Source organism: Phyllobates terribilis, unplaced genomic scaffold, assembly GCF_046119375.1.
Source record: "Phyllobates terribilis strain yellow unplaced genomic scaffold, ASM4611937v1 Scaffold_1__5_contigs__length_1240528914, whole genome shotgun sequence".
NCBI classification, from domain to species: Eukaryota; Metazoa; Chordata; class Amphibia; order Anura; family Dendrobatidae; genus Phyllobates; species Phyllobates terribilis.
In genome coordinates, this window is record NW_027362761.1 from 1,073,136,653 (window position 1) to 1,073,150,539 (window position 13,887).

General features: G+C 47.1%; 1 protein-coding gene across 3 annotated transcripts in view; it reads right to left on the bottom strand.

The window, feature by feature from the left end:
* LOC141159937 (uncharacterized) overlaps positions 1 to 13,887 on the bottom strand; it is a 405,956-nt gene that overhangs the window by 138,063 nt on the left and 254,006 nt on the right. For all 3 annotated transcript variants that reach the window (XM_073645501.1, XM_073645499.1, XM_073645500.1), the window contains exon 3: positions 9,342 to 9,501. In XM_073645501.1, the coding sequence (XP_073501602.1) occupies positions 9,342 to 9,501 (160 nt within the window). The remainder of the gene's footprint in view (positions 1 to 9,341; positions 9,502 to 13,887) is intronic.

The following is a 13,887-nucleotide window of genomic DNA, read 5'->3' on the forward strand; positions in this document are numbered from 1 at the left end:
TTTTTAAAAAAAAAAAAGAATAACAGTTCGCCACTCCTCTGACCTCTCCCCACCCCATCCCCTCATCAAACAGCTCATCATACAGCATCACTATCCTAGCCAAAGTCCTAACAAAAGCATTAGTGGAAACATGATCATTTACCGAACTTTGGCCGAATTTTGCCAATTTTGAGGAAAATGCTTGGGAGTCAGAACACAAATTCGAATGTGCAATGTTCATGCCGAATTTGAGATTGGCGAACGTTTTCCAAACAAGTTCGCTCATCTCTACAGCTGACTACTTTTTCTTCCGATCATCTCAATTGAGACCATAGGGTAGGTGGGATGTGAGGCAAGCAAGGGGGAAGGGGAGAAGTGAATATAATGAGGGTGGAGAGGGGGGTGGGGATAGTACAGTTAGATCGTTAGAGAAGAATAGGATGCTAAATAACCCCAAAGTTTTATCTTGCATGCTGACCAACGCAAGAAGCCTGACCAATAAGGCGGATGAGCTGCGGGCGCTTATATCGGAGGAGAGGTATGACATCGTAGGTATAACAGAGACTTGGCTAGACGATAGTGACGCACCCCCTGGGCCATGTGCAAGGGATACCCGGAGCCGGATCTCGATGGGGGTAGTAGTCCTTGTGGCGGTGACCCGGTCCGTGCCCAGGGTGTCAAACTAAGTGGCAGTCTATGGCAGTAGATGCTAATTTGATCGACTACGCCACCCGTTGAGTGCGGCTTTGAAGCCGCCGCTGCAGAGCAGTCCGCTGAGGCCGGTGGTATATGTGCAGCAGTGATGGTATAACCCCCAACGGGAGGGGTATGGCCTCAGGGCAGCAGGTGTGGATGATGGGTGTAGTTATGTTGTAGAAAGGAGAGTCAGAGACTTGAGGTGCAGTTTCAGGGTTTTTACTCACGGTTGTTCTCTCAGTCACTCTGGCCTTGAGTGACCACCCGAGCCGTGCTGCGTCCACCAGGTCCTGGACTCGGCTAACCCCCAGGCAGTTCTGGAGCGTGGTCCTGAGCTCCCTTCTCCCTCTCTGTCTCTGGCCATTCCCACCAGGGATCCACCTTTGGCCGGCTCCCTCGGGTCTCTTAGTGGTCAAACCTCCTCTGGGTTCCCTGACCCTATGCTTGGTGTGCCTTTCTGGTGGATTTGGTGAGGGTCGTGGCAAATCTTGACCACGACCTCCGGTTCCTGGCTGAGGATAAGTGGCCTCCACCAGTTCGGGTTCCGGTACCCGTGTCCGCCAACCCTTCACCCTTTTTGGTCTGATTCTGGGTTCTTAGGGTTCCCTCTGTCTTTCTCTCTGGGTCCTTCTTACTCCTCTCTCTTCTGCAGGCTTGGCTCTGGAGCTGGGCCCAGCCGGAGCCACAGCTCCCTGTCAGCCCTCCTGGCTGAGCTCCTCTGCTCTGCTCCTCAGGCTAAAAGAAAACCCTATTCTAAGATGGTGCCCACCATATATACTCCCTCTATGTGTGAGCCCAGGTGACTAGCACCCAATGAGCTCCTAGCTTTACCCATAGTACTCCCCCTATCTGCCCCTACACTACTGGGATGTTCCACCCCCCTCCCACTCCAGCCAGGGACAGACGCTGTCGTACCTGCACATTTACTTGGTGGGAGTACCGTAGTTCTGTCCCCCGGAAATGGGATGTATGTAGTGCATGCAGCCTGCTGAGCTCAGTCCCACACTCCATCCTTACCCGGGAGTGGAATACCACACCTCTGGCTTGAGGTGTAATACCCCTGTAGCAGCCAAATCCTCAGGGTGCTACATTCCCCCCTGGTAAATCACAGCACGTCCTCGGGCTGTAAAAGAATATAATATCCAAAACCATACAATTTTTTTTTCAAAACATCATAAACATATAAAACACTATATATATTATCAGCAGCATAATACTCTTCATATAAAACTTTTCATTATAAACATTCTTGTTCCTCCGGCCACGGTGCAACTTGTGACCGGGTAAAGTGCAACAGTCTCTTCTGGAAAAAACACAGTTCCTTATAAAACCAGTAGGGGGCGCCTTAGAAAGCGCAACTATATACAAGGGGAGGTGGCCGCTCTCAGTCCTCGGCCAGTGGGGATAAGGGATGGCTGCTCACAGTCCTCAGCCTGGTAAGGGATAGGGACACACGGGTAGCAGTTTAATTTGCTGGTCCCAACGGGGACTATAATGGTAACAGTTCCTGTACCCTGACGGGTAACTATTTTACAGTTCCATTTACCGTACTTAGTAGCGGCGTCCTCCTGCTCCTTCCTCCGTGTACCCTTCAGACCCATCCGGGTCCTCTTGCTCCTCCTGACACCTCAGCTCTTTCTCTGTCAGTCGGTGTACATGAAGGGCATAGGGTCCTTTGGCACATTGGTGCCGGGTGAAGGTGACCTCATCACCCAGGTAAAGGTCACGACCTCTGTGTCCCTCCGGTAGGTGGAACTCGACATCTCTTCTGGTCACGAAGACGTCGCCGGGGGTGTGATGATCTCTGATGAAGCCCCAACCGTGCTGCAGTTGGAATTTGATTACAGTCCCGGTGGCACGGGGACCGTGAGCTGCACGGGGGTTCCTTCGGGTCCGGCTCTTTTGTTCTGCACTCTTTACTTGCAGCCGCTCCTCGCGGACCCGTCTCTCTCTCCGTTCTCGCTCAAAGGCTTCCAACTGCTGGCGGCAGCACTCTGCACGCTCCGCTGCAGCCGCCCGGGTCTCCTGAGTGAACCCGATGAGGTCTCCTCCTGCGGGGTCCCACTCAAACTGCGCCTCCTCTAACGAGAGCGGGGTCATCTTGTCGGGCACCGGAGCTGGGATTAGGGGCTCATCCAGGGGTCTTTCTTTCCGGAGTCGGGGATGGTGGTACTCCGGTGGCCACACAAAGGGCTGCCCATCCGGGCAAGTGTGCTGGGCAAACAAGTCCTCACCCAGGTGCGGCACAGCGGAAGTTGAGGGCGCGGTGGTGGCAGGGGCGCCCGGGATCGCTAGGCCTTGCGACCAGGCTTGGGGTACCCTGAAGGTAAAGGGCACCGTGAAGACGGCGGCGCCCGGGGGTACTCGGCCCTGCGACCAGGCCGGTGGCGTCTCCTGCTTGGCCGCGCTCGGGGTCGAGGCGCGTGACGTCACAAGAGGCGTGGCCGCGGCTCCTGCTTGAGGCCTAGTCTGGAGCGGTAGCGGTGCGGCAACGGGCACGATCAGTGGGACTTCGGGCTCTGCGACGGGGAGCGGGGGTAGGCTTACGGTGGCTGGGCTTGGGGTAGTGACGTCCCCTTTACTTGCCTCCGTCTCTTCAGCTCCCTCTGCGGCGTCGTCTCCGGCCTCCGTCCCTTCTGCATCCTCTTCAGGGGCAGGCGTGCTCCTCGTTGCGGGTGGTGTGCTCCGCTGGCGGGTTCCAGCCTGCTGGGCCATCTCCCTTCTCCATTCCGTCAGCGTTTCTCGCTGCACCTGGGCCATCCTCCGTGCGAGGCCCTCCAGCGCGGTCTGTGCACGCTCCCGGTCTCGGGGGAGCTGTGCCAGGATCTCCACCAGGTCTTGTGGGGTGGTGGCTTGCATCAGGCTCCTGACCACAGGGTCGGTGCTGCCTGCCTCTCCCTCCATCTCCGGGTACGGCTCCTCCAGACTCCTCCAGGCTGCACCCATCTTCGCTCTTTTGTTCTGTATCCGCCCCCATTGAGGGCGGTCCTGGGGCAACTTGGTGATTGTCAGTTCCAGGGGCAGACCCCCCACGCTGATGGACATCTCTAGCATCGCAGCCTCTGCTGGTGGGGGCGGTCTTCGTTTTTGGCGCCATTCTTGGTCCTGGCCCACGATGGGAGGTCGTCTCTTACCACCCTCTGGCACGCCCATAATGGCGTCCGCTCTGCCAGGGCGGGAAATTGTCCAAGATGGCGGGAATCGCCTCCCAGTGGCGGGAAACTCTGTGGATGGCGGGAAAAAGCTGCAGATGGCGGGCAACCGGCGGGAAACGACCCGTGATGGCGTCCGATGGCGGGGACCCTCCGGAATTGGCGGGAGACTTCTTTTTGAGGTAAATGTGAACTTTTCTTCAGGCACGCAGTACCCGGTGGTTGCGGGCACGGAATCCTGCCGACTACGCCAAAGTTGACGCACCCCCTGGGCCATGTGCAAGGGATACCCGGAGCCGGATCTCGATGGGGGTAGTAGTCCTTGTGGCGGTGACCCGGTCCGTGCCCAGGGTGTCAAACGAAGTGGCAGTCTATGGCAGTAGATGTTAATTTGATCGACTACGCCACCCGTTGAGTGCGGCTTTGAAGCCGCCGCTGCAGAGCAGTCCGCTGAGGCCAGTGGTATATGTGCAGCAGTGATGGTATAACCCCCAACGGGAGGGGTATGGCCTCAGGACAGCAGGTGTGGATGATGGGTGTAGTTATGTTGTAGAAAGGAGAGTCAGAGACTTGAGGTGCAGTTTCAGGGTTTTTACTCACGGTTGTTCTCTCAGTCACTCTGGCCTTGAGTGACCACCCGAGCTGTGCTGCGTCCACCAGGTCCTGGACTCGGCTAACCCCCAGGCAGTTCTGGAGCGTGGTCCTGAGCTCCCTTCTCCCTCTCTGTCTCTGGCCATTCCCACCAGGGATCCACCTTTGGCCGGCTCCCTCGGGTCTCTTAGTGGTCAAACCTCCTCTGGGTTCCCTGACCCTATGCTTGGTGTGCCTTTCTGGTGGATTTGGTGAGGGTCGTGGCAAATCTTGACCACGACCTCCGGTTCCTGGCTGAGGATAAGTGGCCTCCACCAGTTCGGGTTCCGGTACCCGTGTCCGCCAACCCTTCACCCTTTTTGGTCTGATTCTGGGTTCTTAGGGTTCCCTCTGTCTTTCTCTCTGGGTCCTTCTTACTCCTCTCTCTTCTGCAGGCTTGGCTCTGGAGCTGGGCCCAGCCGGAGCCACAGCTCCCTGTCAGCCCTCCTGGCTGAGCTCCTCTGCTCTGCTCCTCAGGCTAAAAGAAAACCCTATTCTAAGATGGTGCCCACCATATATACTCCCTCTATGTGTGAGCCCAGGTGACTAGCACCCAATGAGCTCCTAGCTTTACCCAGAGTACTCCCCCTATCTGCCCCTACACTACTGGGATGTTCCACCCCCCTCCCACTCCAGCCAGGGACAGACGCTGTCGTACCTGCACATTTACTTGGTAGGAGTACCGTAGTTCTGTCCCCCGGAAATGGGATGTATGTAGTGCATGCAGCCTGCTGAGCTCAGTCCCACACTCCATCCTTACCCGGGAGTGGAATACCACACCTCTGGCTTGAGGTGTAATACCCCTGTAGCAGCCGAATCCTCAGGGTGCTACAATAGCTACGACTGGGCGGTAAATTTATTAGATTATAGTTTATTTAGAAGGGACCGGAAACAGGGGAAAGGCGGAGGAGTCTGCTTATATGTAAAGTCATGTCTAAAGCCCAGACTAAGGGAAGATATAGGAGAGGGAGAAGAGGGGGTCGAGTCCTCGTGGGTAGAGATAGAGGGAACTAAAAATAATAATAAAATATTACTGGGGGTCTGCTATAAGCCACCAAATATAACAGAGGAGAATGAGAATCTGCTATTAGGACAAATAGACAAAGTAGCAAAACATAATGAAGTGATTGTAATGGGGGATTTCAACTACCCGGATATTGACTGGGAAACAGAAACCTGTAGATCTCAGAAAGGAAAAAGGTTCTTGACAAATATTAAGGATAATTATCTCTCCCAACTAGTGCAGGAACCAACGAGAGGGAAGGCCGTGTTGGACTTAATATTGACTAATAGGCCTGATAGAATAACTGAGGTACAGATAGGGGGGCACCTAGGTAATAGCGATCATAATATTATCAATTTCGAAATGCCCTTCAGTAGGGTTATCAATAAGGGAACAACAAAAACATTAAACTTTAGGAGGGCGAAGTTTGATCAGCTGAAAGAAAACCTTCAACTTAAAGACTGGGACAAAGTTCTTAATCAAAGGGATACGAATAGTAAATGGGAAACCTTCAAAAGAATTCTGAATACTCAGTGCGAGAGGTATATACCGTATGGGAATAAAAGGGCCAGAAATAAGAGGAAACCAATATGGTTGAACAAGAACGCAAAAGGGGCGTTAAATAGCAAAAAAGAGGCATTCAAGAGATTAAAACAGGAAAACAGTAAGGAGGCACTAATGTGTTACAAGGAAAAAATGAGAACCTGTAAAAAACAAATAAAAGTAGCGAAGGAGGAAACAGAGAAACGTATTGCTAGGGAAAGTAGATCAAATCCCAAACTGTTCTTTACGTATATAAATAGTAAAAGGATTAAATCGGATAATATTGGACCGATAAAAAGTGAGGAAGGCAAAATCATAGAGAAAGATGAGGATAAAGCTAATCTATTAAATAATTTTTTTTCGACAACTTTCACAAAGGAAATAGAACTAACAGGAGAAATGAGAAGTGACAAGCTTAATCCTCCACTAAGTATGACAAATCTAACCCAAGCTGGGGTACAGAAACGCCTCAGTAACATTAAAATAAACAAATCACCAGGACCTGATGGCATACACCCACGGGTACTAAGGGAACTAAGTAATGTGATAGACAGACCGTTATATCTTATATTTAAGGACTCTGTTGAGACTGGGTCTGTGCCACTTGATTGGCGACAGGCGAATGTAGTGCCAATATTCGAAAAGGGAGCAAAAAGTGATGCCGGAAACTATCGGCCGGTGAGTCTGACGTCCGTTGTGGGCAAAATTTTTGAAAGCTTCATTAAAGAGGCAATTACGGAGCATCTTGATGCTAATAATCTTTTAATCCCGAACCAACATGGATTCATGAGGAATCGCTCCTGCCAAACAAACCTGATTGACTTCTACGAGGAGGTTAGCTCTCGAGTAGATCAGGGGGAACCAGTGGATGTCGTGTATCTCAACTTCTCAAAAGCGTTCGATAGCGTGCCACATAATAGGTTGGTATACAAAATGAGAATGATGGGGCTGGGGGAAAATGTCTGCAAGTGGGTAGCTAACTGGCTAAAGGATAGAAGACAGAGGGTGGTTATAAATGGAATAAACTCAGATTGGGTAAGTGTCACTAGTGGGGTACCACAGGGGTCTGTACTAGGCCCAATGTTATTTAATATCTTTATTAACGACAAAGTCAACGGGATAAAGAGTAAAATATCAATATTTGCAGATGACACAAAGTTATGTAAAACAATTAATACAAAAGAGGACAGTGCAGACCTACAGAGGGATTTGGATAAGCTGGGAAGGTGGAGCATTATATGGCAAATGAGGTTTAACGAGGAGAAATGTAAGGTCATACATATGGGAAGGAAAAATGGAAGTCACCAGTACTCACTGAATGGGAAATCATTGGGGAATTCAGAGATGGAGAAGGACTTGGGCATCTTAATTGATAGCAAACTAAACTGGAGTGCCCAAAGTCAGGCCGCTGCTGTAAGGGCAAACAGGGTAATGGGATGTATCAGAAGAGGTATAGCTGCAAAGGATGAGAACATTGTTCTTCCACTGTACAAAGCACTGGTCAGACCACACTTGGAATACTGTGCTCAGTTATGGGCCCCAATATATAGAAAGGATATAAATGAGCTTGAAAAGGTACAAAGGAGGGCAACAAAATTAATAAAGGGAATGGAGGGACTACAATACCCAGAGAGGTTGGCAAAACTAGGACTATTCAGCCTGGAAAAGAGAAGATTGAGGGGGGACATAATAAATGTGTACAAATATGTTAGGGGACAGAATAGAGATCTTGCCAGGGATTTGTTCAAAAGGAGGGATATTACGGTAACAAGAGGGCATTCACTAAGACTGGAAGAGAAAAGGTTTCAGCACCAGCATAGGAAGGGGTTCTTTACGGTAAGAGCAGTGAGAATATGGAATTCACTGAGTGAGGAGACGGTAATGTCGGATTCACTACACCAGTTCAAGCCGGGACTGGATGCATTTCTAGATACCAGGCAGATTTCAGCATATACTTAAAAATAAAATAAAATAGTAGGTTGATACAGGGATTTATTCTGACTGCTGGTTTCAGAGTCGGGAGGGAATTTTTCCTCAGGTGAAGATTGGCTAAATCATTTGGGGTTTTTGCCCTCCTCTGGATCAACTTTAGCAATTACAGAACTAACAGGTCGAACTTGATGGACGCAAGTCTTTATTCGGCTTTACAAACTATGTTACTATGTTACTATGTTCATACGTTCTAAATATGCCGTTGGGGAATTCCATTAAAGGGGTTGGCAACTTTTTAATTATTTTTACAAATGTGCATTTAGGAATATGTTTTTACCATATGTACATTGATGTCCTCATTTCCACAGCATATATTAACTGCTTGTAGACTGTCCAGCAAGTTTAATAGTCAAGTGCGGTTCACATATAACTTGTAATGACATTTTTAGAACATCATTGTAGAATTATCAGCTGAACGGAGATCAATAAGCTGCAGGAGTGCGAAGCCTGCTATCAGACATTACTGGACTACCCATAGAAAAGTTTGAATGATTTATTACCACCTCTGCCTTCCTAAACATTGTAAACTCAAGTGCTGTGTATAAAGTATAGAAAATGCTAATAGCACTTCTTCCTCCAGACCCAGCAGTTATGTGGTAACTGAGCTATGAGAAGGAGCAGGACCTGCCAGATCCTAGAAGACAGGAGTTCACCTCTGCAGTGCTGGCAGAAGGAGGAATTGACCCTGTAATTGGGGCCAATATGCCAGCCCCAGTTAAAGAGGAACTCAGCAATAATAAAAATGTATATAAATGTTGAAATGCCACCCAAAGGTCTTTTATAACCTTATGGGGAGCACAATGTAAGAAATAACTGAAATAATAAATAATTTAAAAAAAAGCAAAAAATAAAATAAATAAATACAACAAAAAAAGAAAAGAAAGATTCCTCCAGTCTGAATTACCGTTTCTAGCCCCACACCCATAGAATAACAAAAACACATGTCCGTTAAATAAAATTAATTGCTACGGAAAGTGTAACACGACTTTAAATTGTATTTTAGTGATTCTTTGTGGTAGTAAAAAAATAAATAAATGAAAAAAAAGTGTAAAATAGGCATATATTTACTTTTTTTCTATATATTCTCCCATGATATTTGGAGAAAAAAAAAGAATATGAAAATTTCATAAAAATTTGGCCTCACATATTATGAAAAAAGGGGGTAAATTATATGAATATCCATACAAGAAAAAATGTTAGCACTCTTAAAATCGCATGTACGGAATAAAAAAACAAAACAAATTGTGCCTCTTAACAAGGGAAAATAGCCTGGACTTGTACTAGTTAAGTTTGTTCAACTTCTTATTTTTAACGCTTTATTTTGTGATGCCACAATATGTTCCCACCTTTAGAGTAACTTTCCATCATTGCGTCAAATGCAGATGATCCATAATGTTTTAGGACCTCTCTCTGGAGCTCACTTCCCGTCATGTGCCGCTGGCCAGACCGAAATATCTTTCTGGAGGTGTCATCTGGTTTTGAAGAGCCGGACTTGTGAAATGTTGGCTGTGGCGTGGAGAAAGCAGGAAATGTCATGTCATGAAAAGTGTCTGCAGTCTGAGCATTTCAAACTTTTATAATTTCCTGGGCTCAGTGTGCTTTGTCTAATAACAAATGTAGTGTTATCTGCTCTAATTACACAGCATTCCTGTTCTTAATCAGGCCCTGGCTCTCTCTTCCGGAGTTTAGATCACTTGCTAGTAATGTAAGGAATCCCTGCAATGGGCACGCTTGTAGACTTGGCGGCGCACAGTGAAACTGCAAGTCACAGGCACTATTTATCCCGGCCCTATACTGTTTATGTAACATCTCCTGCTGCAGAAATTCACATTAAACATGTTCCTCTCTCGCTCTCTGACTCACTCGGTTCACATTTGTATTTTGCTAGATATAATAAAGTTATTGCCAAGAACACATTTATCGGAAGATCTACAACTGTGTGGGTACCTCTTTATGTCCATCCATTTTCACCCATATTTGTTTTTATAATTTCCTGGAACACAAAATTAAAATGGATGGACATAAACAGGCACCCACACAGTTGTTGATCTTCCGATAAATGTTTGGCTTCAATTCCTTAGGAGACTTGAAGGTGTGATCATCCGATAGCCTGTGCTACACATAGCAGGGCTTCAGCACTACTAAGTGTAGCATAAATCATGATTTCCTCTGAATACCGGCCACAGCCCGTCGTTCAGAGATTTAAAATAACAGGCAAGGGGGTCTTCTGGAGACCCCTGGCTGTCATGACAACCCATCGGCGACCTGCAATCAAATGACAGGGGTGCCAATGGGTAGTACTTGTGACGAGCATGTGTTAAATTCCGCTGTCAGAGATTGACAGTGACATTTAACATGTTAACAGCCGGGGGAAGGCTGTTAGAGGCGCATGACAGCTGATTAGATCAGCTGTGTACTGTGTAATGGCTCCGTCTGACCATGCAGGAACATGGTCTGATCATACCAGAGCTCCTGGGTGTTAGAACCCTCCTGTTAGTTTTTTCTATCTTGTGTTTTGCGGTCACGTGACCATCTGCCTATATATTCCAGCTCCACCCTTCTGGCCTTGCTGGACTTCAGTGTTGTTTGACTGTCTCTCTAGCCAGGTGCTTTGGTGCCTATCTCTGTCTAGTTCGCTTGGTCCTCTGGGACCTCTAGTACTTTTTGTCAGTTTGTCTTTTGTGCTCTGCAACAACTTCTGTTTAGGGGGTGTCCCATTTTTGTCCCAGTCCTTAGTTCATTTAGGGACCCCTCCCTTAATTCTATAGGTCTTCGTTCAGACTAGCCGAGGACTAAGGCGGGTCTGTTCACAAGGAACAGGCAGCCTGCTACATCGTAGGGATTTAGCTTAGTCTTACTGTAGGAACAGCTTTCCCCTATCTTTCCTTAGTTTATGTTGCAGATCATAACAGTAAGTCCAGCCCAAAAAAAAACTAAAAGGAAAGAAATTCGGGGATCAGTATGGCTTCCGTCCAGGAGTTTGCTCAACGCCTGCAGGGATTGTCTCTGGAGGTGGCCGAGCTTCAGCAACACGTGAGTAGCTGTCCTGGAGCGCATTTTGTCGAACCCAAGGTAGGACTGCCTGATGTTTTTTATGGTAAACAGCAAGATTTTTTTTCCTTTAAAAATGCTTGTTTGTTATATTTTTGTTTGAGACCAAGATCCTCTGGGAATGAATCACAGCGCATTGTTTTATTATGTCACTTTTGCGCAAAGAACCACAGGGTTGGGCCTTTTCTCTCCAGCCTAATGATCCGTGTTTACGTTCTGTTGAAGAATTTTTTCTGCTATGAGGCTATTAAATGACGATCCTGATCGAATCTCATCTGCTGAATCAGAACTTAGACGTTTGAATCAGGGGTCTGATGATGTTGAAAATTATTGCACACACTTCAGGAGATGGGCCTCAGAAGTTAAATGGAATGATTCTGCGCTGAGATGTTTATTTCTTGCTGGTCTGAGTGAAAGGGTTAAGGATTTGCTAATTGCATTCCCTGCACCTGAGACTCTGCAGGAAGCTATGCAGTTAACTGTTCGTGTGGACAGGAGACTGAGGTCCAGGGTGAATGATGTAAAAACTCCTGTAACGTCAGGTCCTAGTTCCCAGAAAATCTGCTCTGACAGCGGAGAACCAATGGAGGTGGGGCAATGTCACTCCGCTCTCAGGAAAGAGACCGGACATTCGCCGAGGGTTTATGTCTTTATTGTGGTAAGGCTGATCATTTGATTAAGTATTGTGAGCGTCGTTTAAGTAAAGAAAAAAAAAAGGTCAGTTACGCCCGTATAGCTTGTTTACGCTCTGCAGGAGTATTTCTTTCTGGGAGTACTACTCGGCAGGGAGATTTGATTGAATTTCAGGTATTTGTGGATTGTGGTTCAACTCTTAATGTGATTGATAAAGGGTTTTTGGAAAACCTTAAATTGAAATCCAAACCTTTGTCATCACCTATTTCTGTGGTTGCAATTGATAACACTCCTTTGAAATGTATTACTCACAAGACTGCTGCATTTTCCCTCACTATCAATGGAGTTCACCAAGAAATTTTGGACTTGGTTGTTTTGGATAATTTGCCCTCTCCAGTTGTTCTAGGATTGCCTTGGTTAAAACTGCACAATCCTTTATTGAACTGGTCTACTAATGTGATTAAGTCTTGGAGTCCGAAGTGCTATGATAAATGTTGTAATGGTCGCATTGCGGCTGTGGAAAAAGGGAAATACCTGTACCTATTCAAGATTTTTGGAGGGTTTTTTTGGAGGAGGAGTCGCAAGTTTTACCTCCTCATAGGGATTATGGTTGCGCCATTGAGTTTGTTCCTGGAGCTACTCTTCCCAAAAGTCGCTTGTTTATCTGACTATCCCTGAAAGAAAGGCTTTGGAGGAGTACATAGAGACTAGCCTGGCTGCTGGTCACATTAGACCTTCTAAGTCGCCTGTGGCAGTTGGATTCTTCTTTGTTAAAAAAAAGGACGGCAGTTTACGTCCATGTCTGGATTTTCGTGAAATTAATAAGATTACCGTATGCAATTCCTACCCATTACCGTTAATTCCTGACTTGTTTAACCAGTTAGTGGGGGCCAAGTGGTTCTCCAAAATTGATCTCCGGGGGGCATACAATTTGTTACGTGTGAAGGAGGGTGATGAATGGAAAACTGCTTTTAACACTCCGGTAGGTCATTTTGAGAATCTGGTGATGCCTTTTGGTCTTACCAATGCACCTGCATTTTTTCAGAACCTTATTAATGACATCCTGAAACATCTGATTGGTAAGAATGTGGTTGTGTATTTGGATGACATTTTGATTCATTCACCAGATCTGGAGTCCCATTGGCAGAGTGTACGTGAAGTTTTGCAGTTATTGGGTGATAATTCACTCTTTGCTAAACTGGAGAAATGTGAGTTCGCTGTGCAGAAAATTAGTTTTTTGGGCTACATTGTCTCCAGCGAGGGCTTTGAGATGGACCCTGTGAAGGTTCAGGCTGTGCAGGAATGGCCTAGGCCTATTGGTTTGAAATATATACAGAGATTTTTGGGTTTTGCCAATTATTACAGGAAATTCATTAAGAATTTTTCTGTAATTGTTAAACCTCTAACCGATCTCACCAGGAAAGGTGCGAATACGGCCCAGTGGACTACTGAGGCCATTGAAGCGTTTGACTATCTCAAAGAGAGGTTCAGTTCTGCCCCTATCCTTATTCAGCCTGATGAGACCAAGCCTTTTTTGGTCGAGGTTGTCTCTGGAGAATAAGGGTGGAGTACATCCTTGTGCCTTCTTTTCGAAAAAAATTTCGAAAACCGAACTGAATTATGATGTTGGAAATCGGGAGTTGCTGGCTATTAAACTCGCGTTTGAACATTGGCGTCATTTTTTGGAAGGCGCTAGATTTCCTATTCAGGTTTTCACAGATCATAAGAATTTGATCTATCTGGATGCTGCCAAGCGCTTGAATGCCCGTCAAGCTAGGTGGGCACTTTTTTTCTCGGTTTCATTTTTCTGTTACCTATATCCCTAGTACTAAGAATGTTAAAGCCGATGCTTTATCTCACAGCTTCTCTCCTACGGTCGGTGCCGAGGAGGAGGAGAGCATTTTACAGAAAGGAGTTGTGGTGGCGGCTTTGGACTCCGTTTTGGAGAATGGGATTCTGAAAGCTCAAGATGATGCTCCATCTAACACTCCCCATGGGGGGTTGTTCGTGCCTAGAGCCATTAGGAGAGATTTGTTTGTGGAGTGTCATGAGTCTCTGTTGGCAAGTCATCCAGGAATTTCGGAGACTAAGAGACTGATCAGTCGCAGTTTTTGGTGGCCTGGATGGCAGAAAGCAGTCATCAAGTGGGTGCGTCAGTGTACTGTGTGCGCTAGGTCAAAGGCTTCACATACTCCTGCTGCGGGGTTG